Source organism: Protopterus annectens, chromosome 5.part0 (assembly GCF_019279795.1).
Source record: "Protopterus annectens isolate FY-2018-M chromosome 5.part0, PAN1.0, whole genome shotgun sequence".
In the NCBI taxonomy this organism is placed as follows: domain Eukaryota; kingdom Metazoa; phylum Chordata; order Ceratodontiformes; family Protopteridae; genus Protopterus; species Protopterus annectens.
In genome coordinates, this window is record NC_056735.1 from 1,846,672,076 (window position 1) to 1,846,699,153 (window position 27,078).

Below are 27,078 nucleotides of genomic sequence, written 5' to 3' on the forward strand. Positions count from 1 at the left end.
ATGTACTCATCATAATGTTCCATCTGAGTAGATGTACTTCATTTTCTGCAACCGTTCCTCCCTCCTTCCCTCAAACCTGTTCAAGGTTAGCGTTATTGAGTTGCTAATAGTTTGATTAGTGGCAAACTCGATCTGAGGTAAGGTAGGAGAGGTGAGGGATTATGGGTAAGGGGAGGAACTTGGAGCTTGGAGCCGATTCTTGATAAAATGTTGCCGGCTCAGATCCAATATGGATCCAAATACCCACAAGTTGCAGAAAATGAAGTATAACTACTCATATGGAATGTTATGGTGAATACATAACTTCTTTTTAACTAAGAACATGTTTTACTTCCATGGAAAATGTTATTGGCAGATGAAAGGTACTGCTATAGGGGCTTCTTTTACCCCTATTTATGCGGACCTTTTCATGGGTTATATCGAGGAACAACTTATCTATGACATCAGTCATAATTTATACCTTGATGAAATTGATATTTGGGGGCAATATCTGGATGATAGATGGTGTGTGTGGGGGGGATGATATATATGTAAAGGAATTTGTACAGTACCTCAATGAGTATAAGTGGGTCATCCAATTTACATTACATTTTGACATCAATCAAATTACATTTTTGGATGTGACGATTACTAGAGAGGTTGATCACACACTGAAGACTGAGGTATTTCATAAACATCCTCAATATAACACCTTACTTCATGCCAATAGTCATCACCCTTAACACATCATCCACAACATCCCCAAATCCAAATTTCTAAGACTAAGACATATTTGTTCTTCTGAAAACTCCTATGATTTTTACCAACAGGATTTGAAAAACAGATTCCTTCAGAGGGGATATGATATTCATAACATAAATGAGGCAAGTCAATTTGCTTCACAACAGTCCAGACATTCATTGTTACAATATATTCCCAAGGACAGTAATTCAATTGAGCCAGTTCGTCTTGTTACCACATTTGGGTGTAACATCAATACTTTCAGGCAGATCATTAATCGCCATTGGGACATTCTCATGGCAAATGACAAGCTTTGTGAGACTCTTTCTTCCAAATGTCTTTTCTCATATCACAGGGGTCCTACGCTGGGCTCATATTTTAATCATTAGAAACACAAGATGTCCTCCAACACACAGCAGGTCACTTTATTTGGGGACAAATTGGTGGGGTGCATTCCATGCAGCCACTGTTCAGCATGTTATCATGTATTAAAGAGCAAATCATTCACCAGCACAAACACATCTAAGGTTTATGATATTTTATGTTTTGGTAACTGCAGCACTGACTTGGTCATATATCTGGCTACTTGCTCCTGTTCTACTTTTTATGGGGGGGGCAAATGTCTAGGTCACTGAGGGTTTGTATTTCTGAGCACCTCAGTGACATAAGAAATAAAAGGATGTTAAGCTCATTATTTAAACACACTATGACCCACACTACTGCTCAGTTTAAATTTATTATTATTGAAAGGAACACAGGAAACAGAATGTCCAAACTTGGTTGGCATACTATGTTAAACAAAAAAGAATCCAGTTGGATTATCAGATTGGGAGGTCTGTTTAAACCTGGCTTGAATGAGGTTAACTAATCATCCAATGAGATGATATTTTGTTATTAGGCTTACAATTTAAATTTATATGTGTGCTTGTTATTATTATAGCACTGAGGAAGGCTAATTATTTGGCTGAAACTGGTCTACTGTTTAATTTCATCTTTATTTTGGAGCTGCCACATTAAACTGTTTGGAATTTCACCCTTGGTGCCGGACATTTTTTTGTTTCTGTTCCAACTATTAACCTACATGTAAAGTAAAGAAAAGATCTCCTTAACGAATATTAATTTCATTTCATGTGTAACTGTGGTGCTGTCACTTCTCTAGTTGCAGTATTTCATTTCATATATACAGAGGTCAAATCAGAATACAGTGTTTATTGCTTTGCTATGGAGTTTTTCCAGAGTGTTTCATGCGGCAGACCTCTCAGTCCTCCTACACAGATTCCTACAACTAGGTACTCACCTATCTCATATTAAATGCTTTACCACCTACTTGCACTGCAGGGGTCATGCTGTAAAGCTGGGTACTCCTATTTCATTCACAGCTGATTCAGAGACTGAGTTTGATGCAACTTAGTGCTCAAACATTTTTCTTCTCCATTTTTGTAAATAACATAAAGTACATCTATCTTGGAGACAGTCTGTACAAATATGTAGATAACTCTGCTGCTATAATCTGCTCATTAATAACCAACCACAATAAATTCCCTAGATGAGAGTCAGGTGGGTTCCACATTTTTGCAGCACTGTTATGAGACTGTAGTCTCCTAAACCACCCCCCCCCAAAAAAAAGTAAAATAATTCTCTATACTGCCACAACTACACCCATGACAGATATGTCCATAATCTGTTGCTGTACCTGCCTGCAGTGTGTGTCTGGCGTACAGAGTAGTAATATATCTATCCTGTGCTGCTGCACTGCACACCTAGGCTCCTAACTACCAGACTGAGCAAACTTCGGATCCCTAGACCATCAGGAAAGTGACTTTATTTTATTTTGTTACACTTGAGTTGGTATTGTAATCGTGTGCCTAGCTATTTTTTTTTGGTGTGATTATTGTTGTGACGTAAAGGAAACAAGCAGTAGTTAATCTTGGTGCTGGCTAACATTATTAGTTCTAATTGGCTCCTTTGCTGTTTTCAGCTCTTTTAGTCTAAACTACATTGCACTGCTCTGTGCTTATTTCTGTTGAGCTGTTGCATGTATGACCATGCTAACCTACACTGTAGAGTAGCCAATGAACTATTGGCTCTGGTGTCTCAGTTGTATTGTGTTGCAGATTTGTGTAGCACCTGTTCCTGTAACCTGAGTCGCATCTGCCATATAGTACCTGATAAAATTTGTGGCACCCATGCTTAGCACTTGTGCCATTTCTCACTGTACCGTACTAAGAATATTAAAATTGTTCATCCATTCTGATTTGACTGTAGCACTGTATTGTACTGAGAACATTACAACTATCTTGGCTAACATAGTACTCTGTACCTAAGCCTACTGTGTTTCCCAGGACATTAGTAGACACCATGGGAGCGCAGTCTGCCCCTTTGCCCCTTTTTGTACTAGGTGTCTAGCATTAGACACATCGAGGCAGTGAAGGCACTACCTCATACTTACCGACAACTCTTTGTTGTTATCAGACGTACAAACTACATGAGGTGTCAGGTGTAGGTATATACTTGTACTGGATTCAATCTCCTTATGTGCAAATAGCCAGTGGAAAAACACCAGCTAGCCAAACTAGCAAAGTAAAAAACACTGAAAAAGAACACAAAAGGAACCTCTTCAAGTTGCGTAAAATCTTTACTGATGTCTCCTGGTACCTCGACTCATGCCTTCATGGGATAAATTACACACCAGAAAAACACTCCACCTATAGTGGAGCACACTACTGTCTCCATCATATGTTATGGTCACCAAAGTTGTAATCAGAGGCACATAAGGCAGCTAGAGCAAAGCAATTGGTAATATAATTGTCATAGCTATCACAGTAGTTAGGCATGCTGACATAATACTCAACAGGCTGAGTAAAGATGGAGTAACAGTCAGCTGTCTCTGAGGTGCCTTTATTTATAATGTTACCAGGGCTCTTAGATCCCTTCATCCCAAATTTGCATATGAGCTAGTCATTACACATATGGGTTTAAATGACGTTCGGCACCTAGGCTTGGAAGATATGAATAGGGATATGGCTGAGCTCTCCTTAAGTATCTCTGAGACTGGAAATCAATTAGCTTTGAGCAGTGAGTGCCCTGTCATCACCATGAAAGCTGCCACAATATGAGCATAAACTATTTGACTTCACAATTGGCCCAATAATCAGTATCATTCTAGGGAGGTCCAATGTGTGACAATTTGGAGGGAGATGGTAGACAGTCCTACTAGCTTTGCTACATATGTCCTGCATCTCTCCCAGCATGGCTTCCACCTACTGGCCAAGACATTCTCCACTTTCACAAAGCCTTATTTAGGCAGAGGCAGTCTCCTACAATTATCAGCCTAATGTATTCTGATCAAGCCAAAATTAACGTGGTACTGCTCAGTGTTAGAAAGCTGAACAAAAAGTTGTTTGCCCAGATGCATTCATGACCTTTGAAAACATACAGACTTATAAAGTTGAACAAGCATGGTTCCAATCCAGTGACAAGACTCCCTCTCTTCCTGAATTTAATGCTGACCACTTATTTCGACCTTTCACTTTTTACCAGTAGTGGGAGTATTCATATTTATTTGCAACTCCATCACATTACATTGATTTAAACAAGAAAACAACCTAGAACTCCTGCATACCCTGGTACCTATATGCTAGTCCAGATATCAATACATTGCAATGGACAGAACCCCTTTCATGACCCTGCAGTCCATGATGTCTATCAAACTATAGTCCCTAACTATTAAAGCTAACATAATTATCCTGGGAGATTTTAATTACCTGTCTAAAAACTGACAGACAAACACTTCAAACTATAAATATACACAATGTTTCCTGGACTTCATCAGTACCGACTCTCTTGAATAAAGAGTATCCTCCCCTACTAGAAGCTCAAATATATTTCAGTTTGTTCTTGCAGATATTGCTCCATTGTGCTGCAAACCTACTGTTAACCCATCACTGGTAAGATAAGATCACCATTCCATAATATTCTCCATAAAATCCCAGCCCTAGACATGTTCAAATCCTTTGTCTTCAGTGATTTCTCCAAGGCTCACTTCCTACAACTAGTTCATGACCTAAGGCATTTTAAATGCTGACCACACCAATAGAACTCATAACTAAAAGAACCACATATACCAGTGATTTCTATTCCCACGTAAATTCCTTCATCAATATACATCTCCATCTGCCACAAATGCAGTGCCTTGTTTGAAAACAAGCTCACATGGTAGAACCCCAGTCAGTATCAGTAAACTCTGTTGAAAGAGGAAATAACTTTTTGTCACTACTGATTAAATTTTATTCACTTTTCTGAAAAGTGACCTCAAAAAGGTAAATAAAGAACTAAGGTGAATGAACAAAAATGAGAAAGAAAAATGCAAAGTAAATATTGCAAAATCATCCAAGAATAACCACAAATCAGACATTAAGTACATCATGATCTTAAAAATAATACTCAGCACTGCTGTGAGATTGTATCCAGAGGCACCACCCATTCTGGCCAAGAGAAAATCATACATATGTTAACAGATAAGTTTAACTCAAACTTCTTCCCTGTTTCATAGATACATAGGTTTTTACTAAGCTTACAGCTAAAGGAGACCATTGAAAAGCCCAGTTACCTTGTTTTCTCCCGCACAGCATCCAGTCAACACCTCACCCATAATTACTTCTGTGCAAGTCCTAAACCTGTTTTCCAGAAGTAAAATCAGTTTACTTGATAGAACCAGGTGACATGCCAGGTTATTCCTTTGTGTGAAGCCCTGCCCCACTGACTCCCTCACAAATTTATTCACTCTTAGCCTATCCAGTGGGTAGGTACACAAGGCCTGGAGAATAACTACTGTGGTACCTGTCGACATGGACAGTCCTACCATGCACCTTGGAAACTCAAGGTTAGTGTTATCACTATCATTTGTAAAATAATACAATGTATAACCAGTGAGTTCATAAATAAAAATATTGGTAGTTTACAAGCCCTTTACCCAAACCCGTATGGCTTTGTGAAAAGTAAAGCCTACCTACTTAACCTCATGGACTTATCTAAGAAGGTCAAAGAGGTTTTAGACAAGGGTAAGTCTGTTTACACTGCTTACCAGTAGCTAGCCAAGGCCTTTGGTAGTATTTCATACTCTGGAATTATAGAAAAACTAACCCACTTGAATATAAAGTCCTTTATAAATTGTTGGATCACTCAGTCAGGGTTGATGGTATACTTTACTCTAAAAGATTCATTACATGAGGCATCCCCCAGGGTTCCATGAACACTACTTTTTGGCATCTGCTTCAGTGATGTCAAAGCTGACATCAACGGCCTTTGGCTGACTAAGGTTTTGATGACTACAAACTCAGTACTGTCATCAGCTCTCCAGAAAACACCCAAAGCCTCTAAGAAGGCTAAGCTCTTACAAATTCATAACATTAGTACCACAAACTGGCGCTAAATGCAAATAAATAAAGTATTGCACACTTTGAAAAACAAAACCATCCCTGTACATACTGCACAAATAATACTCTTCTCCTCAGAAAACAGGTACTGACAAAAATGACCCATACTTTAGTACATCCAAACAAGAAAAATCTAAAAAATTTTCTGATAAAGAAAATCTCTGGTATGAGCTCCATAAGGTAAATGGAGCAACTGAAGGACTACCTCTACTGACCAGTATTATTAAAGTGTGCTCACTTCTGCCAAGAACTGCCTTATTCTACGTTCAGTGTTAATGAGTGGAAATTCTTTCTTAAATTCACTGATGTAACAATGAACCTGATGTCTCCACTGCTTCCCCTGTAAATAGAAGATTATCTCTTTCCAGCTGCTACTCATTGGATTTGAGATGCAGATATCAAGGGCTTTCTCTTGAATTCATTTTATTAAGTCTAGAGACATAACCTAGGGGACATGGAGCGTATCTAAACATCCTGAGCATTGTACCAGGACCTAAGAAGAATCAGGAAGACTCTGACTTCTAAGCACAGGGAACTGCAGTCTATTCTACTGATCAAACTCCATTTTTACTGGGCTGAATTGAAAAGATAGTGGGAAAATTTAACCACTTAACACTCCCTCCCTTTTGATCAAAAAATCTGTGTTAATTTGTTCAGTTCCATACATTCACATTTTCCATAATACCATATATCTTCTCTATGTTAACTTACTGATTTTCATTTTCATGTCACTATTTTTTGGCTGCTCACATTACTAGTCCAAGTAGGGCCTTGTACTGCTTAGGTTGTTCCAGGGTTTCCTCCCATTCTAACCAAAACATTTCTTGTGTTAACATAAAAGAATCATCTAACAAATTTCCCTTACGTACCCTGATTTTCTTCTTTGAAACAAGTTCACTTTGGATAATATCAAAAATATGTTCCCAGTCACCAACTACCTGTAACCTGCATCTCCAGCATCTGTTCTCTGCATGTGGGAACATTTTATTTATTCTTTTTGGACTGCAGAAGGACTTGTGCCAGCATTTCCATGCATACATCTCTTGGGCGTGGTGGTGTATTTGGGGACATGACACATATCTTGCCTCTGCTCATTTATGTATCCCTTACCTAGCCTTGTCTTCCAATCTGCCTTTAACTTTGCCCCTTAATTTTGGTGATTGTTATGAAATGCTTTAGCCTACTTTAACAATCTCTTATGGTGTGCTTCTGTTGTCCTGGACTCAGTAAGGTGATGTACCCCTCTATTCCGTTCTAATTCTTTGAGAAACTGAAAATTGGGATGTAATATTGTTTGTAGCAATCTAGAGATTATGGAAAAAGATGAGAAAGATTATTGCATAATAAAAAAAGACATGAGGATATACTAGATGAAATGGAATGATGGTTGTGGAAGAAAGGATGGGGAATAGAAAAAGAAATTGTAAAAAGTAGTTTTTTATTTTTTAATGATAAAAATGAAGTAATTGTTTTATTTGTGTGTAGATTATAATTTAAGAAAAATGGAAATAAATGACAAGATATCATATCTTTCAACCTGGAAACATCAAAACTCTGGACAAGGCCCATGGAAAATAGGTACAAATCTGTACGCTGATTAACATCTAATTGGCATACGTAATTATGTAACCCCACCCACTCCAATGGAATTGTGGGACACCAACTTTCAAACGCAAACTGAAGAACAGACAACCAAAATATGGCACCAGAGTCCCCCTGCAGCCATTACAATGTCCCATTACCTGGCTATTTCACCTCATTTACCATAAACACTAACGTCTGCATACTGCTTTACTTCTACAATGATTTGGATGTTATTTTTACATTTTACAGCACAACAATGCGCAAACAGTAATAGACATGTGGTAAAGCAATACTGTCTCACAATGAAAACAGACTTGTCATTAAAACTTCTCTGCCCTTGAAACTCGTTCATTGAAACAGCATTGAAACCCACACCACATCCAAAGAAAATGCATCTGGCCAGTGGTGGATAAAGATTACCTTTGGGCTGTTTTCAAATCAATGGCCCCTTGCACACAAAACAAGAAACATACATGTGTTCTTTTCTTTGATACACCTTCCTGACATTATTAAATGATATTCCTTGACCTTGTGAACTTTTATAATACCTCATGCATTGTGCTGTTCTGTCCTAGTAGTCACTGCAAGGAAGTGATTGTAATTAGGGCCTAAAAATGCCAGAACTTTATAAAGTGCCTATGCAGTGTTCAGTCAAAAATCAAGACCATCATAGGCACTGTTGCTTTGCCTACGAGCATGAAACAAAATTAGCAGTGCCTTTAGCACTTACACATGTTCTGTAGTACGTTCAAAAGCAAACACCAGTGCTCCAATTACTTCCTTCTCTATACTGACCTAGCCTTGACTGCATGGATTCATAAAGGGTTTGGGTGGTGTGATCAAATTACACTAATCTGACTCACAATTTTAGAAATAGCTTTGTAATCAGTTTGCAAAAATGAAAGCATGCTCTGGTTTTCACTCTTATTACCCTTCTAAGGTGTAACCATAATCAGCACCGTTCAGCCGTTCAGAGGAGTGTTGCAATATTCTAGACTCCATGGCTTACAGACCTTCTCTTCTTAAGCTAAACAAAAATGCTTATCCACTTCTGGCAAATTTCTACCTGTAGCCCAACCTAATCTACACCTTTCTTTTTAAGGATATGACTGTGGAAAGATAATGTTATTTGAATACCAGGACTAAGTCTCAGGTTCCAGTACCATTGGTGAACATGGGGGTGGGTAATTACACTAAGGTTTAGGACTTTGAGATGTTTTCAAACCACTGTCACTCATACAATTACCACACACACACACACACACACACACACACACACACACACACACACACACACACACACACACGCACACGCACACTTCTGCCAGAAATAATCCTTTCCTATCTGCGAAGAAATCCCATTCCTTTCTTCGAAAACATCATCCAGAGCACAAAGCTTATTTGAATTACGAGACAATGAACCGGCTGTAAGAAACCAGACACTTCCACAAAGCGTGCTCATTTGGGTAAAGAGCTGAAGCAACACTTCCAACTTGGCTCCATTAATAAACTAAAGCACTAGACAGAGAACTCCAAGAAGTAAATATACACACACTCTGCAGTATCACAGAAATGAAATAAATTACAGCAAATCTGTTTTGCTCTGCAGTACCTTAAATCTGTTTCCACACACGCACTCTGCAGTAAGCACCAGAAAGTTCAAGAGCTGTTCAAACTCTGTTCATTTAATACCACAAGAAATAAATACCTTAAAAGTGCCAGACACACACTGCAGTATCGCAGAAATGAAATAAAGCAAAACCGTTTTGCTCACGAGCTGTAGCCTGCAAATAAATCAATTAAAACAACTCTGTTCATCACTAGCAAAGCAGAAATCTGCAGTAGCAGTACACGTTTCCACACACACTCTGCAGTAAGTACCAGAAAGTTCACAAGGTGTTCAAACTCCGTTCACGAAATACCTTAGACAAGAAATAAATACCTTAACAGAACTAAGCGCCAGACACACTCTGCAGTATCACAGAAATGAAATAATCTAAAGCAAATCCGTTTTGCTCACGATCTGTAGCTTGTAAAGAAATAAAAGAACTTAACTTAAAGAACTCTGATCATCACTAGCAAAGCAGAAATAAACTACAGCCAATTAATTTCACTCTGCAGTACCTTAAATCCATTTCCACACACACCCTGCAGTAATCACCAGAAAGTTCACAAGCTGTTCAAAAAGTATAAAAAAATACCTCTGCAGTACCCATGCTTAGTTATTTCCTTTGCAATCCTTCCCGCTCGCAGATCCATTCAAACAGACAGTGCGATAGTGAAGCAGCCATGAAATGCATGCACGTAAGCCCTTGAACTCAATTCCGACAGGCTGACAGAGCTGAAGTCATCGCAAACGTGATGACATCAGCTCAAAAGCGAAAGACAAAAAATGTAAACAAAAAAGCTGGGAAAAAATCGGAAATGAAGGGGTGCCACTCGGGAATCGTGGCACCCCATTATTTGGACCCCAAAACTCAGTAAAAACCGAGTAATTTGGTACACTTGGGAGGTATGCAAGATATATGTTATGAATATGAATGTGCAAATAATGTAAAGAAGTGTAGATAAGGAAGTGTGTAAATAAAACTCCCCCTTACTCTTTTTAATAAGTGCAGTAAGATATTTTATAACCATCTGAGCTACTACAAACTCAGACAGACAGAGCCTCAGTTTGGCATCTTATATACTCAGGAGTGGAGCACCCCCCCCCCCCCTTGCTGCACTGCACTACCAGTACTGGGAAATTTACCCTGTTAGCTGGTAAGGAAATAGAACTGAGCTCCTTCTTATCTTCTGTCACCAAAGGTAAGCGTCACACCTGTGGAGCTACTTAAACTTCTGCTTTGCCATACTGCAAACACAAACTGTTAGTTTCTTATACAAACTCAAATATGCAACCACATAAATGTAGCTAATAAATAAATAATTATATACAAGTAAGATCCCAAAAACATTTTCCTTCTTTCCTCTGGAATTTTGCTTCTGCTCTGTTATTGCATTCCCCTTTCATGTCTGTCATTTTAGCACTTAAGTTTTGCATAGACATCTGCTACATATGTACTGTTGAAATTCACCGATTAGTTAGTCCAGTAACAAAACACATTATTTTTGTAGTCTAGTCTACCTCACAGCAAGAGGTTCTCTGGTTTGATTCTCGGCTGGGGTGCCTTCTGTGCAGAGTCTGCATGTCCTCCCTGTGGTTGCGTGGGTTTCCTCCGGGTGCTCCGGTTTCCTCCCACATCCCAAAGACATGTAGTAGGTGAATTGGACACACTAAAATTGGCCCTAGGTGTGAGTGTGTGCATGTGTGTGCCTTCTGTGGAAGGTTGGGCGCCGGGCTGGCAACTCGACACTGTAAAACTCCACTGCCAATCATGAATGGACAGGTGATCCGCTGTGGCGACCCCTAACCAGGAAAAGCTGAAAGAAGAAGAAAAAGAAGTCTATATCTTATAACCACCACCCCCTCACACACAACTTAGTTTATTATTTTTATGTGTTGCCTTAGCAATGCCACATTTAAACTGGTTTCAATTAACTTCAAAATAAAAAGTTATCTTTCCTTTTTTAAATCCAGTATGAATCTTATTTTTTTCTAGCTATTTCCTCCTTTCCTGCTCTTAGTATAGTTTCTAACTACAAGTATTTCATTTATTTATTGCCTTTTGCTTACCAGGAAAGTCTAACTGGGTAATAAATACATACCCATTTGAGCCACAGAGTTAAATAACATCAAATAATACACTAGTTCAAATGTAATTAGAAAAGCGTATATACGTACAGTTTGATAGCGGGATACATAGGATACAATAATGTATGAGGACACACCAGTGATGGAAAAATAAAAGTAAATAAAAAAATGACAACTATGGCAATAGTGTAGTCTACTATACCAGGAAATAAAAATAAAAAGATACAAATCCACTCTAAGAGTGTGGGGAGGGCAGGTGTTGAAAGGGATACTGTAGATAGATAGTATGATGAGAGGTTAGGTTGTAAAGTATTTGTTAACGCAGATCATACAGGCGAGGTCAATGGCCATTACCATTTGAGAGAGGACATAAATACATGGAGGCTAGATATAGTTCGGATTGAATTTGGATATAATTCCATAAGCCTGGATATGCAGTGTGAGTATATACTTTGCCCATTATAGATTTCAAGCAGGTTTTTTTATCTACTAAATTTCCCTTTCTGACTACATAGTATATTTACCATTAGTTTTCTCAGGGCATGCCTGATTTTGCGTTATGTTTTCTGCCTTGTTCCCTGTAACATGTACAGGCACAGAGCATGTGCAGTATGTATCCTGGATACCCCAGACTACCAGAAGCTAGAAGGAGCATTAAAGTCCATGTATGCAATGCCATTATTTAGAAAAATAAAGACTTTTTTTCTTAAATAATATTCTTACATAATACCAATAAGGCAGGATTTATCCAGAGCTGGCTTTGTATGCAAATAAAATGTATATAAGTGTTGTATGTAGCAGCAAATGCTGCTTTCAAAATTCCATTACATAAAAACTAGTATGTAGACTGTCATAATATTGTTTTATAATGAAATGTAACTTACAGAAATACTATTGTGCAATTAGAAACTGTTGCCTGTAGGTACACAAGTTAGTGTGTATTAATTTTTGTTTAAGGAAGAAAGGTATAATGGGATATAACATATAATCAGATGACTTGAATTTAGAATAATTTAATTGTGAGAAACTATCTTCTGTCTGTTCCAGTTCTTGGACCTCTTTTGTAGTCATTGTATTTTTGTCATTTTGCAAAATGCTGTAGGTTCCTCCTAAAGGAGATGGTACTTATTTGGTGAAACAAGGGAAAGAAAGTGAACCACCTTGCCAGAATGAAGATGTAAAATTGAAATCAAGACCAGAACAGGTATGGCAACCTAGAAGTAGTCATAATTCTTGGATCATTGATCATTCAGAAGCAGCACAGTGTCACAAACAAGTCAATGTTTTTGCTTCAGTTGTGAATCTGTATCTTAATGCTTAACGTCACTAAACTGTGATTATATACATATACACATTTACTGGTTTTCATTTGCCAGTTAAATAATCATAACACTCTACAGCAATTTGCATTGTTTATTTCCATTGCAAAACAGCATTGCTAGAGAAAAGTGTATATGATATAAAGTGGCAGGCATGTGAAAATAAAATCTGTGTAATATATAATTTGCATTAATGTTATCAAGACTAAGAACGACAGATGTTGTTATAGAAGAAGTTTTGTATCTAACTGCAGATGAAGTAACATCTGAAAGAAGCGCAGCCTCTATCCCAAGGCTCATTTTGCAGAAAATCACATAAAAATATAAAACGACTGAAGCCAACTCCAGTGGCATAGAGAGATAGATATTTAAATACATCACTGATATATTAAGGTGACAACTTAAAGTCTGTATGTGGAACTTTTGCATATTTGCATGTGGGATATCTGCTAAAGTAACTTGAAATTCCAGTATAGATTATCTAAAACCCACATGAATTGAGCATAATAATGACACAGAGAGAGAGATCTCTTCTCTGAGAACAAAGAACGGGCATAGTTTTAGTATACTTACTATTTACCTAAAATGTTTTTAGTATAGGACTATCTCACCAATTACATGACTTTTAGAATGAAGTGTTCTTGCTTTAAGGCACACACCCTCAATCAACATGGCAAACTATAAAAAAATTCTTTTGGCTTTTCCCGGTTAGGGGTCGCCACAGCGACAAACTATATTTTTACTAATTAATTTTGTAAGGGTGGCTGCCACACCTTTAACTCCTTCTACCTTACGATTTAGTTGTTGGGAGAGGATTAAAGGGTTGGGGGGTGCCAGCTCCCTTGCAAATGGAATTATCAGAAAATGCAATTTGTCAACATTGGTTATTGCTGTGACATGTAAATGTGAATTTGAGTTACAGTATATGTTTCATGGACAGATGTAGGATAATAACACCATTCACTTATATTTGTACTAAAAATAATTTGAAAACTAATTGCAAAATTCGTTATAGTTATACTTCTGGGGTCACAGTGGGTAGCATTGTCTCCTCACAACAAGAGTTTCTTTGGTTCAGTTCTCGGCTCGGGCAATGTCTATGTGGAGCCTGCATGTCTTCCCTGTATTCATGTGGGTTTTCTCTGTGTGATTCAGTTTCCTGTCACATCCTGTTTCCTCTCACACACCAAAAACATACAGTGGATAGACTGTATATTCTAAATTTCCATAGGTGTAAGTGTGTGTGTGTGTGTGTGTGTGTGTGTGTGTGTGTGTGTGTGTGTGTGTGTGTGTGTGTGTGGCACAGAAAAAACTGCTGCAGGGCTAGCCACGCAGTAGTGGTGTGAACATTGGTTCTATATGATGGTCACTGTTGCTGTGGCACCCTGACCCCATGAGCAAAAATTGGAAAAAGGGTGTTATGGATGGATGGATGAATTGTACTCGTGCTGAGTTGGGAATGAAGAATTCAGCATAACTGTTGATGAGTTAAATGTATTATTTCATTGGAGGTAGCTGCAGCAAAATTCTGCTAAATAATGCATAGTTACAGCTGCATTATATTTATAGCTTAGTAATTGCTAGTTTCAACATTGTGGTTTCCTAATAGAAGGAAGTAATTATATCAGAAATTCTCATGGACAGATATGTGGATGATCCTTAACATGCTCTAGAGACAGAACATATAACATATGCAGAGTATACATTCTGCCTGTACTACATGCCCATTTTAAGGATGAAAAACAACATATAAAACAAATTCTATGTGTACAGAGGCTTACTGTGCAACACAAATGGTGTATTTTATCTATTAACACAGAATGCGACCACTTCCAGTGCTTGCACAGACATTAATAACAATCACCAATACAATAATTATAACAATGCTAACAGTACTGCCTGAGTCAACATGTTTAATTGCAATTACGTCAAGTTCCAGTTTACTGCTTGTCACTGCATCGTATTTATGTGGCTTGTACACACTATAAATGCATTTTCTCTACTGGAAATCACATAGACTTTTCAAAGTAAATTACACCCAGTCAGATTCTACTCTCAGTCAGTACTGTGCAGGATAAGGTATTCTCCTAATATGCAGTCTTTGCATAATTCTGAGTAACAGAAAAGTGTCTAAATTGCTTATGATATTTCTGCCTCTACACATACTGCCATTTCAACACTATAGGTACTCTGCGGATGTTCTAGTAAACTATAACATGTTCAATACCAAATTTTGCCATTCAGTGCTACCTTTAACTTGTATTTAAGCTCTGATTACAGCCCATATGACCTGAGTTCAGTTAGTGATTTGGGCATTTGATGGAGCTGGCACTTCCTGAGGGCCTGTGTTAGCATGTGTAGGTTATTTGAACGCTGGTGGAGGCAAGCTCTCAGAATGATTGCCAGACTGGTGTATGGGATGTATGAGATGGATTACATGAGTTAAGGCATATCTCTTCGAAATAATGGACATTTACACTTGTATTATATACAGCTTTTTATTATGAAGGGATCACAAGAATTTCATGAATTTGCTGCTAGATTTTTATAATTATGGTCTTTCTTTCATACATTCAGAAGCATGAAGTTACTTTTTTGGATACTGTTTTACTTGTAAAGCAAAACAAACTTGTTTCTAGTTTGTTAATAATACTTATAGCAACAAATTAATTTCTCCATGCATCTAATTCCAATAACAATTCTTTGCTGACATCATTGTCCAATAACAAATTCCACAGGACCAAAAGGCAATGTATTGATCAATAGGAATATGTAAATACCTCAAAACATATTACAAAAACCCACATTGTTAACTTGGCTTAACCAAGAGGATACCTTTGTAGGTGCTTCCAGATATGGACAAGATATTACCAGTTCTACTAGAGATATCTACTTTGAGAGAAGGTTTAGTCCTTAAGTTCATTTTGTAAAGCTTATGAAGAAACATTGAGATGTCTTGTTAAATGTCAGTATTTTGCAGAAGGAAATCCTAATTGAATCAAAGGTCTCTTATGAGGATTCACCAAGCCTATGGAAATAATGGCACATTTGTTACTTAAATATTCCACCACTGATCTTACAACCCTGGAGGAACAACAATGTCCTTGCTGCTCTGTTTTTAATCACAGAACAAAGGAGCAAGTTTCAATTGTTTACCCTGCCAATGCATCTATCATTTCTGACCCAATCTGCTTAATAACTAAACTTCCAGTGAAGTCCTCACAGTACCTATACCTGGCCATCACATATCTGCCATATCCTGCTTTACTGTAGAATTAAAAAAATACGCCTATCCATACATTCTCATATCACCAAATTAATGCACAATCATCTTGAACAATTTTAATCTACACTTTCTGAGCCCAATTAAGCATAATTTATCTGAATTGTTTGCAGATCTCATTTGTTACTTGAATATTCCACCACAGATCTGACTACCCTGGAGGAACAAGAATGTCCTTGGTGCTCTGTTTCCAATCACAAAACAAAGGAAGAAGTCTCAATTGTTTCCCATGCCAATGCATTCATTGTCGCTGACCCAAACTGGTTAATAACTAAACTTCCAGTCAAGTCCTCATTGTATCTATACCATTGCATATCTGCTACCTCTTGCTTTACTATACAAATTAAAAAATATAATCCTATCCATACTCTCTTACTTCACCAAATAAATCCATCATCATCTTGGGACCATTTTAATCTACCCTTTCTGGGCCCAGTTAAGAAGAATTTATCTGAATTTCTTGGAGATCTCAATGTACTCCAACTAATAAACATCCCAACTAGACCCAAATACAAATCTGAGCATCGTTCACTTCTTGATATCATTACAACAACCCATCCCAACAATATCCTCTCTCTCAACATTAACTCATCCATGTTTAGTGATAATTGCCCCAATACATTCTCCCTAGAAAATCTGCAAGTCAAATACCCCTCAGGCTAATATCTTTCCGACCCCTCATAAAATATCCCTTTCTACATTCACGACTTATTACTAGTAATTGCTTACCAATATTCTCTCTTTCTGATGTTAACATTGCAGCCAGTAAACTAACAAACGTATTACTATCACCTCAAGACACCTACATCCTAGGGACCTCAAGACTATTAAAACACCCCAAAACTGAATAGCAAATTAAAGAGATTAAATCCCTAATGGAACTGTATGTTGAAGCCTGGGAAATATGGAAACAAGACCCCACTCCCAACAACCCTGACCATTACAAAGCTCTGAGGAACCTGACCAAGCAGGACACCTGTAGACCAAATGCCTAAAAGCTAAACAAATCTCCCTTATTCATTCTCCTAAACATTTCTGGCAGGAAGTTAAACTATCAGGAAGATCCTCCCCAAATGAATTGTACAATCTAGGATACATACCCTGCCCATCTGGTAGTCTTTCACCATATGACTTCCTCAGAGAATTCTCAAGCCTTCCAACATCCTCACAGCACAAAGCAGCCACACAACAATGACAGCCTAACTCCACTGATTTCATTCTACCTTCTTCTCAAGTACCATTTCTAAGCAAATTTTACCCCTACTTCCTTCTGGTCCTGATAATATCTACCCTTGGTTTAATGCCCTTCTAGCCTGGCAATATAGCAAACACGTATTGCTGTAATAAGTGTCCAGGTTGTTCTTAAAAATAACTAAACTGGTGCTTGCTTTAATATAATTTGGTAGTTTATTCCATGCACCAGCTACTCTCTCAGAGAACCAATTAGTACACCTCTCATTACCATATAATCTTCTGCATAGGTTGTCTTATGATTCTCTACTAGTTTTTGATAAACCCAAACATTCCCAGAAATAGCTGTCTGTAAATACTCAGATTTGTGTCTGATGTAACATGGTCAACCACCCAATTATGCTTCTCCATTTGCAAGATATTGGAATCAGCTTTAGTGCCACTGCATGGTTAAAAGACTTTCTGTCCAACCATTCATTCCAGGTAAAGGCAGGACTTGGTCTTTCCAACAGTCCCGTCATTCACTCTGGAGTCCCACAAGGCTCCAGTGTAGCACCTCTTCTATAATCAGTTTTCATCAACAAACTTCCACCAGACCTGCCCCATTTACCACTACTACTTTATGCAGATGATACACTCATCTATAGGTGTGATCATTCATATCATGAAATTGAAACTCAACTTCAAAAAGACCTTTTCAGCTACAGCACTGGATTCACTCCAAGAAACTAGTACTCAGTGCCAAAAAACTAAGTCTGTGTTGTTTGGCACCCACAAAAGATTATTCAAATCCCCTCAATCATTTCATATTCTGGACTGTGATAACAACCTCATTGAAGCCAGCATCTCCAGTAAATATTTGGGAATCTGGCTAGACCAATCACAAAACTTTAATGAGGCCACAGAACACTTGAGAGCCAAGATCAACATTCTTCTCTTTTGGGCCAACAAAATATCTTGGTTCATCTCACATTCAGCAAGAGATGTTATAAGAAAAGGCATCCTCCTTGCTCAGTTGGAGTATGGTCTGTCCTTATTTGTATCTACCTCTGTCAAAGCACTGCCACCCTTTAGACCCTCTCCAATAAAATATGTTGATTCATATCTAACTCACCATAGAATGAACACAACTGCCTTACTCTTTCAAAGACTAAGTGACTTCTAGTACAGGCCAGGTCAAATCTTCTTCTTGGCTCCTCACTCTTCAGAATTCTCAAACTAGACACCCCTCCCCCCTCTTCCAAACTTTTTACTGCCACTCAAACGTATAACTTAGGAAGCCTAACTAGAGCTGATCTCTCCCTGCAAACCCCTTCTCTCAGACTGCACTCTACTTGCCGTTGCTTCTCTGTAGTGGACCTAAAACTATGGCAGCCACTTCCTCTTGATTTAACACAAAGCACTCCCTGTTCACGCCAAAATTCAAAAAAATTTTACTAAAAGAGTTTGAATGCAGCTGTCCATCTAAAGCACGTCAACTAAACTGATATCTTCACTCATCCTAAACTGTAATTCAACTTATCACACCATTACAGCTCATAAATACTATGTATAATCCTTCTTTTGTCTTACTGGTCTCTATTAACTTTCCTAATTTAGCAACTACTGCCCACATATCCACCACGTCTACGTGTCATATTTTAACTCTATTCTCATTTTCTGTTCCAATTATGCCACTGTAAATATATTTGGTTTGTTAGATTTTCTATGTATATATTGTTTGTCAAAATTTCTATACTTACTCATAAATGTTAACCCTGTTGTTTCTATACAGTACATTTATTGTTTCATTATGTAATTGGTCGTTGTTTAATCAGTGTTCTACCCTGTAAGAAAATTTAAATAAAATAAAGACCACATTAATAGTTTGAAGATTTACAATATGGCAAAATGTTAATGGCCATCTGAAGTGGTATACTACCTGAAATGCACCCATCGAAAAATTTGATCTGATGTTGTTAATCTTCATTCATTCCTTACTGATGGGTTATCAGTTCCATCCTAGTAACTGAGCCAGCCTTATACCAAGCTCGCATCAGCAAAAAACTCTTGAGCCAAGATCCTACCCACAATGCTCTGCTCCCTGTTACCTCAGATCTCATTTGCCACGTTGCTGTACAGCCGTGTCAAGCCATTGTCTCTCAGCTAAGTGAACTATCTCTGTCCTCCTACACTATTGCAACTTTGAGACTCTATCTCTATAATATTTTTCCTTTTCTTACCTTTTTCTTACCTTTGAGATAATTCTCCATTACCATCGTTGGTAATCCCTTCTCTCTTTCTTACCCTTCTGGGTAGTTTTCTTAATCTCTTGGTATTGTTATACTTCATTTCATTTTGTTGAATAAGAAAAGTAGTATTGGTTTCAAACAATGTCTGGAATGCGGCCATAAGTTACCACTTTCCGATGGCCATGATTTATGTGTCTATTGCTTGAATGTTTCCCACCTTTCAGTGGACCCTCCGTGTGGGATTTGTAGAAATTTTTCGACTAGGACTCTTAATGAAAGGAAGAATAAATTAATTTTAAAGGGCCTCCTTAAAACTCCTTTCTGCAAGGCTATCTCTTGGTTGGAGGGCTCACCCCTCCTGCTAAACCTCGTAAGAGGTGTTCTTCTTCTTCCTCCTCGAGGTCGCTCACTTGAGCTCCCTCTGGAGATCGCAAGGAGTCGACTCACAAAAAGGTATAAATTTCAAGCCCAGCGCTGCCATCTGTGGTCCTTTCAGCCCCAGCCTCGGCACCATACCAGTTGATTCTCACTCCAGCTATGTCTTCTTCCCAGTGCAGACACTTATGGCTCCAACAGTTTCATCGCAACCTTTATAGGCACCATCTCTACAGGTACAGTCTCCTTCAGCACTGTTGGCACAGACTCCTTCTGTTCCATCCTTGCCAATGCTGTCAACCTCTGGGATACTGCCCTCTATGGTGCAGATGCCTTCAGCACCGGCATGCTGTTTGGTGCAGTCTTTTTCAGCACCATCGTTACAGGTGCAGACACCTTCCTTGACGGCACCATATTCGTCGGTGCAGACATTTGCCACACTGCCCTTTATGGTGCAGACACCTTCAACACCTATGGTGCTGCCTTTGTAGGTGCAGATAACCTTGGCACCATTCTCCTTGGTGCAGACACCCTCGGTTCCGGGCTGTGCATCACATGGACTAGCAAGGACCAAGTACTCTCCTTCTTTAGATCCATTTGTGGGAAGCCAGTATAGCCCCTTTTTAAACAGGCCAGAATCTCCATCAGGTCTCTCTATGAGGTCAACCAGGAGCCTCTCAGAACAGGATATGTAACAGCTTGTCGACCAGTTGCTTGTGGCCAGGGGACTCTCTCAACCATCTAAAGCTGCATTCCCTCTTGCAGGTGACCGTATTTCTCCACAGACTCCAACTTACACTCTTCCTTCAACTTCCAGGGAGGCATCAAAGCCCCTTCCTTCGACAGCAGCTTCCCTTCCTTCGACACCAGCAGTGGACCTCACTTTGGAACCAGAGTCATCCTTGTGGCCTTCGGTGCACTGGGCCCTTCTCAGGCTAGTGGCTGTGCAGTGGGGGTAGGCATTCTTGGTTCCACACCAATTTTTTCTATGGCACCTTCCAGGAATCCTCCTCCCCTCATGCTCCACAGCCCTCTTGAGACTCCTGGACTGGGAGTCAGCTTGTTGGAGCGGGGTGTGACCCTGGTTCCGAGGTTGTCATGCTTGGTTCTGGGCTCCCATCCCTCTTTGGGCAGTCTGCCCTTCCAGGCCATGGAGAGGGCACTTGCCTCTGCTGGCAAAACCTCCCTGTCAGAGTCCTTGCTCCCTCTGTGCCATAACCGTCACAAGTCACAACCATCTGACTCTGGACACAGGGACCTCAGGTTTCTCCCCCTCAGGAGATCCCTTCTTTGCAATCTTTCCCAGAGCTCCCCACTGAGGAAGCCCCTTGCAAGGCTTCATGCAAGAGGAAGCACATGGACTCCACTAAGGAGTCTTTGACTGAAGATATGGACTTTGATGACGGGGAAGAGTCCCTACGGTCACACTCTGATAAGGTGTCCTTTGGTGACATCCTCAAGATCCTAAGACAGAGGGGCGATTGGAAGTCCTCCAACACTTCCTCAGAGGAATCCGTATTCCTGCAGGCCTTTCATGCCCCATCTCCTACCTCCTGGGTTACCCCATTGGCCGATGAGCTTGTCCAGCTCATCGTCCAGCGTGCATGGAAGGCTCTTGACACCTTGGAAGCTATACCTCAGAGGCCTGACAAGATTTTATCTCCCCCAGCTGAGCATCCCCATTGGTCCAAAGGTCTTCCAGTAGGTGCCATGGTGGTGGCAGCTGCAACCAGAAAAGACTTGGCAGAAGAGAGCCAGACTGTCCATCCACCCAACAAGGAGTCCCGGGCGATAGACAGACTCGGGAAGCATGTGTTTGCCTCATTGACATTCGCTGTAAGGTCCTTGAACTACTTGGCACACTTTATGAGGCCCCAGAGGGACCTTATCAACCAACTCTCTGAAACCTCAGCAGGAGCTGTTTCTGATGAGGTGAGCGACAACATAACTTCTCAAATAGCGAACCTAGAATCGAGATCCAATTCTTCCATGCACCTCATTTCACATGGAAAGGAAGGAGCAGCTAGAGCGGCAGGCCCAGGCATAGTCATGAGACGTCATGCCTGGATGCACCTTTGTGACTTTGTGGACTCCTTTAAGACTTCCTTCATGAACACCCCTATCGAGGCCGCTTCATTGTTTGGCCCTAAGGTTAAAGATACGCTGGCAAGGTGTGAACAAGATGGTAAGACTCTGTCTGCCATTGATGTCCGACACTCCACCCCTCAACGATTCTACTCCAGAAATCAGAGGAGCGGGAAGATGTGGCAAAGAAAAATACAGGGCTCTTTCCATGACGCACATGCCGAGTTCTCCCCTAGGGGTAGAGGGGGAAACTCTAATGGAAGGCGCCCATTTCGGGGAAGGGGAGGTCTGCGAAACCGGGGTTCCAGAGATTCTTTCTCTGGACAACTTTACCAGCGCTCCTGAAGCATTGCCCAACTGCCCACCTCTGGAAGTGGTCGGGGGGTCATTTTTCCTTGTACCCCACTTCCTGGCGAGCCATAACCACCAATTCTTGGGTACAATGAATAATATCCATAGGTTACCGCATTCCCTTCCATCTCTGTCCCACTTCACCCAGAGACTTACCCAACATCCCACCCAGTCAAAGGGAAGTAGCAGCACATGAAATCTGAAAGCTGCTACAAAAAAAGAGTCATCCAAACGATTCCCCCAGACCAGATAGGATATGGTTTTTGCTCAAGGTTCATTTTAGTGCCAAAAAAGACAGGGGACTGGAGACCAATTCTGGATCTCAGCTCACTAAACAAATTTGTAAAAACAGAGAAATTCCAGATGGTCACGGTTCAGTCTATCCTTCCTCTTCTGGAAGAAGGTGATTGGATGTGCTCTGTAGATCTTCAAGATGCGTATTACCATATAAAAGTGGATAAGCGCTCAAGGAGATACCTCCACTTCTGCATAGGAGCCAGTCACTATCAATTTCGAGCACTGCCCTTCAATATAACAGTCCCTAGAGTGTTACAATCTGCCCCACCAAGGGTCTACTGGAAGAAGCCCTAGACTACACTCTTCTCACAGCTCAGCACCTGGGAATCACTATAAACTGGGAGAAGTCCAACAACATGCTGCAATCTTTAGATATACAAAGTTAATTGATAAAACAATTAATCAATAAAACAATTAGAAATAAAAAATTTAAATAATAAGACATCAGTTTAAGCCGCCATCTTCATTAAGACCTTGTGGATACATAGTATTAAATTGGGGTCAATATATACATAGCTTCCTTATATATTAGGACTTGTTTAATATTTGAAATATTATGCCATGAACAACATCCTTTATTTTTCTAAAACTGTAACTTGAAGTTGTTCAAGATTTACTATTGTGGATGTCTCAAAATCCCTAACAATGGTCTCGCCTCTTCACCTCCATCAGCCAAAAGCCAGGTACCACCACGGATGCCTCCTGGGGGTGTGGTGGTGGGGCTATCAAACTTCATCCCATCCCCACCTGGTCGGAGACAGAGGCCCATTTTCATATCAATGTCCTGGAACTGAGGTCCTAGCATGTTCCAGCAATGGGCTTAGCCTAACCGCTTTAAATACCCATTTGGTTTCACCAATATGAAATTTCTTAGCGGACAAATTGAGGGCATAAATCACAACCTCAGAGTTACAGTTGAAGACCAAGAGTATTAAATCTAACATTATTAATATTGGGAAAATTTGTTCTCCTTCCTCTGGCCTCACCTGCTAGATCGACCCATGGATTCTTCAATCCAACCTGATCTCCCGATCTCCCATCCACAAGAACCACAAATCTAACAAACCTGAAGCTGACAACTTGGTTTCTCCACTTCCAATGATTGCCAGGCAGGATAACCTTTCCTCCTCGGTGCACAGTATTCTTGTTGCATCTCATAAACCATCCACCAGGCTAATCTATCTCAGCAAATGGAAGAGGTTTACATTGTAAACTAACATCAGGCCTTGTCAGCCCCAGTTTTGGTGGTATTAGATTACTTATCAGATATTTTGCAATCTGGGGTATCAGTCTCTACTATTCCTGCTCATTTAGCTGCCATTTCTAATTTCCACATTGGCTTTCTGGACTCTTCCTGTCAAAGGAAAAAAACATCAAAGACCTATACACGTAAGGTTCAGTTAAGGCATATTTAATTACTTGCTGCAAGGAGACAAAAACATGCAAATACAAGGATTTGTCTAACTACTAACAGGAAGTATGCTTATTCTTATACTGTTTTACAAGACATCTTCTATGGCCGTAATCAAACACAACCATAAGTAGAGTTCTACAGCAAATATAAAATATCTCTGACATGACTAGATTTGTGAGAAACTTTTGAGAAAACAACCTGGCCATGGTGGGCACTATTATACAGGCTTCTATTGTACAGTGTTACATTTCAATGTACTCTGTAACCAGATACAAGCAAATGCTTATTGCAGTTCATATTTTCAAACTATTTTGTATAACTTGCTATAGCTTCTACAGCTGTGTATTTTCTCACAGCACAAACGGAACTTCTTGTCTAAGCTTCATGCAAGTATTATTGTTCTATTCATTATTTTCCTTCCTGGAAAACTTTGTTTCTGGCTGCAGTCACATCGACCAGACATCTGTCAGAACTTCAAGCCTTATGCATCAAATGTCCCTACCTTATTTTCCATAAGAATAGAGTCTCACTAATTCTTCCTTTTTACCGAAAGTGGTGTCAGAGCGGTCTATCAACCAGTCTGTTGATCTCCCAGTATTTTTTCCCAGTCATTCTAACAAGGGAGAGTATTGCCTGCACTCCCTAGATGTTCACAGGCAAATACGTTTTTATTTGGACAGAACAAAATCTACCTGTAAATCAGACCAACTATCAATGGCCTTTTCTGGTCCAAGGCTAGGTCATCCTGTGTCTAAAGTTACATTGGTATCATGGTTGAGAATTGCATTACCTTCATCTACAACAAGAACAATATCACCTTGCCTCACAGAGTGAAAGCACATTCTACAAGGTCAATGGCAACTTCAGCAGCTTTCCATGCTAGGGCTTCCCTCTATGACACTTGCTCAGCTGCGACTTGAGCCAAACCTCGTACCTTTATCCTTCATTACAAATTGGATTTGGCCTCCAGAGGAAGAGCTTCTTTTGGTTCCATGGTGCTCAGGAATGTCCTTCCATGATGGCTGCCCAGGGATACAGGTAGCTGAGGACATCATTAAGGAATGAACGAAGATTAACAACATCAGATAAAGAAGTTATGTCTTACTATAACGTTCCATCTGTGTTGTTCATCTTCATTCATTCATTACTCCCCACCCTCTGTCCCCCTCTGGAGGTTTCTGGTGGATCTCGTATGCTCCTCTTTCCATTATTGTAGGTCTGTTATGACCAGAGGTAGCCTCTACTTTTGTCTATCAACTTGCAAACTCGATCTGAAGTAACAGGGAGCAGAGCATTGTGAGTAGGATTTGGCTCGAGAGGTTTTGGCTGCCGCAAGCTTGGTATAAGGCAGGCTCGGTTCTGAGGACAGAAATGATAACCCATCAGTAATGAATGAACGAAGATCAACAGCACAGATGGAACGTTATGGTAAGACATAACTTTTTTTTTCAGGCAGATACAAAAAAGATAAGAATACAGGTACAAGAACACCTTAAAGACATATCCAATAAGGTGGTCACTAGTTTGACACTTGAATATTTTGCTAAGTATGTTCAAGGAAAAGTTAATTCTTTACAATACCTTGTAGTTCATAAAGATTGTAGGAGCATTTTATATCAGGGCATTTCATAATTAATGTGCCAGAAGATGGCTGTTATAAAAATTTGGTGCTGTATAGCCTTCAGGAGTTAATAATGAATTAAAATGCACTACCTTACATAATAAATTTGTAGTCTGTGCATATTTCTATGCAGTGTTTTATTTAACATGTAAATGTTTTTCATTGTTGCCATCATATCATATTCATATTTATACTATATTTCTTACTATATCATGTCGTATATCTCCTCTTGGATAACACACTTGCATATAATTTAATATTAAATCTTCCATTTAATTTATTGTATAATTTATTGTAGCACACCGAGTTAATCTTTTTCTTACATCAGTTTACAGTCATTTTCAATTTAATCCTCATTGTTGTACCTTATTTTCCCCACATATGCTATTGGAAGTTATGGTTGTACTCAGGAGTGTGTGTTCTTATCTGCACATTATGTCTAATATAAAGGATTATGATTGGGTCCTTGATCATAACCATATTATTATGTATTCGAGACATAGGCACTAAAAATGAATTTTGGCATCTATGTTGAGAACACATAATGGAAGGTTACGATCTGAAACCTAATCATAATTCTTTGCAGTGCATGAAGCTTTATCTGCTGCATATACTGCTGGCTTCAGAAAAAAAAGAGCAAAGTGTTTATGGGCTTTGAAAGCCGGTAAAGCCCTTAGTGAGCATTGATAGTACTTGATGCATAGTGCAAGACTTAATATTAACTGTGCTTAGAAAGATGCTTAACAGTTGTTAATATCGGGTCTCATGCTAGAATAATGTGCAGTTAGGTTGTCTTTTTCCTGATATTTGAGTGTAATCAATCACTTCTTGCCCAATATAGATTTTTTTCTTTACTGACTGATAATTTCAGGATGACTAATATAAATATAATTGTAAGAGTGCATGAAAAAAAAATCAAATTATGGATTTATTTGCGCTATTAAAAATTGTAATATTTGACCAGCACATATCTGCCAAAGTCAGGAAAGCAGCTTCTGTAGCCCATCCAGTTGTAAATGGTATGTCTAATAACCTTAAAGAAATCATTGCACTATTTTATACTCATTGATCCAGCACTATTACTGAATGCAGTACTGCATGGTGTAGCCTTCAAACAAGCCAACATAAACAAAAATCAAAAGGTGCAAAATCGTACAGCTGGAAAAGCTGAACTATTGAGATAGACTTCAAGAACTGTTATTATATTCTTTTTTTCTAGAGAGTTACTCAGAGTTAATCTCTTTCTAGTCTACAAGACGTTGTCTGATTCAGTTCTATTTGAAATCTGTCTCTGCAATGCCTTGCTATGGGAGATAACACCATATCAGAGACCCTAATATTAAAAAAAATATTCAGTGTTACAAAAAATGGCATATACATTACACAGTATCTTCCACAATTAAAATAATTATCAACAGAAGTTAGTTATTAACTTCCTTCAAAACTAATCTGTACATACATATATATATATATATATG

The 27,078-nt window shown here is 39.2% G+C and overlaps 1 protein-coding gene across 4 annotated transcripts in view; it reads left to right on the forward strand.

Moving 5' to 3' along the window:
- The window catches only part of LOC122801936 (serine/threonine-protein kinase Nek5-like), a 626,240-nt gene that overhangs the window by 402,705 nt on the left and 196,457 nt on the right, over nt 1–27,078 (forward strand). For all 4 annotated transcript variants that reach the window (XM_044071668.1, XM_044071669.1, XM_044071670.1 and 1 more), the window contains one exon: nt 12,536–12,637. In XM_044071668.1, coding sequence (XP_043927603.1) covers nt 12,536–12,637 — 102 coding nt within the window. The remainder of the gene's footprint in view (nt 1–12,535; nt 12,638–27,078) is intronic.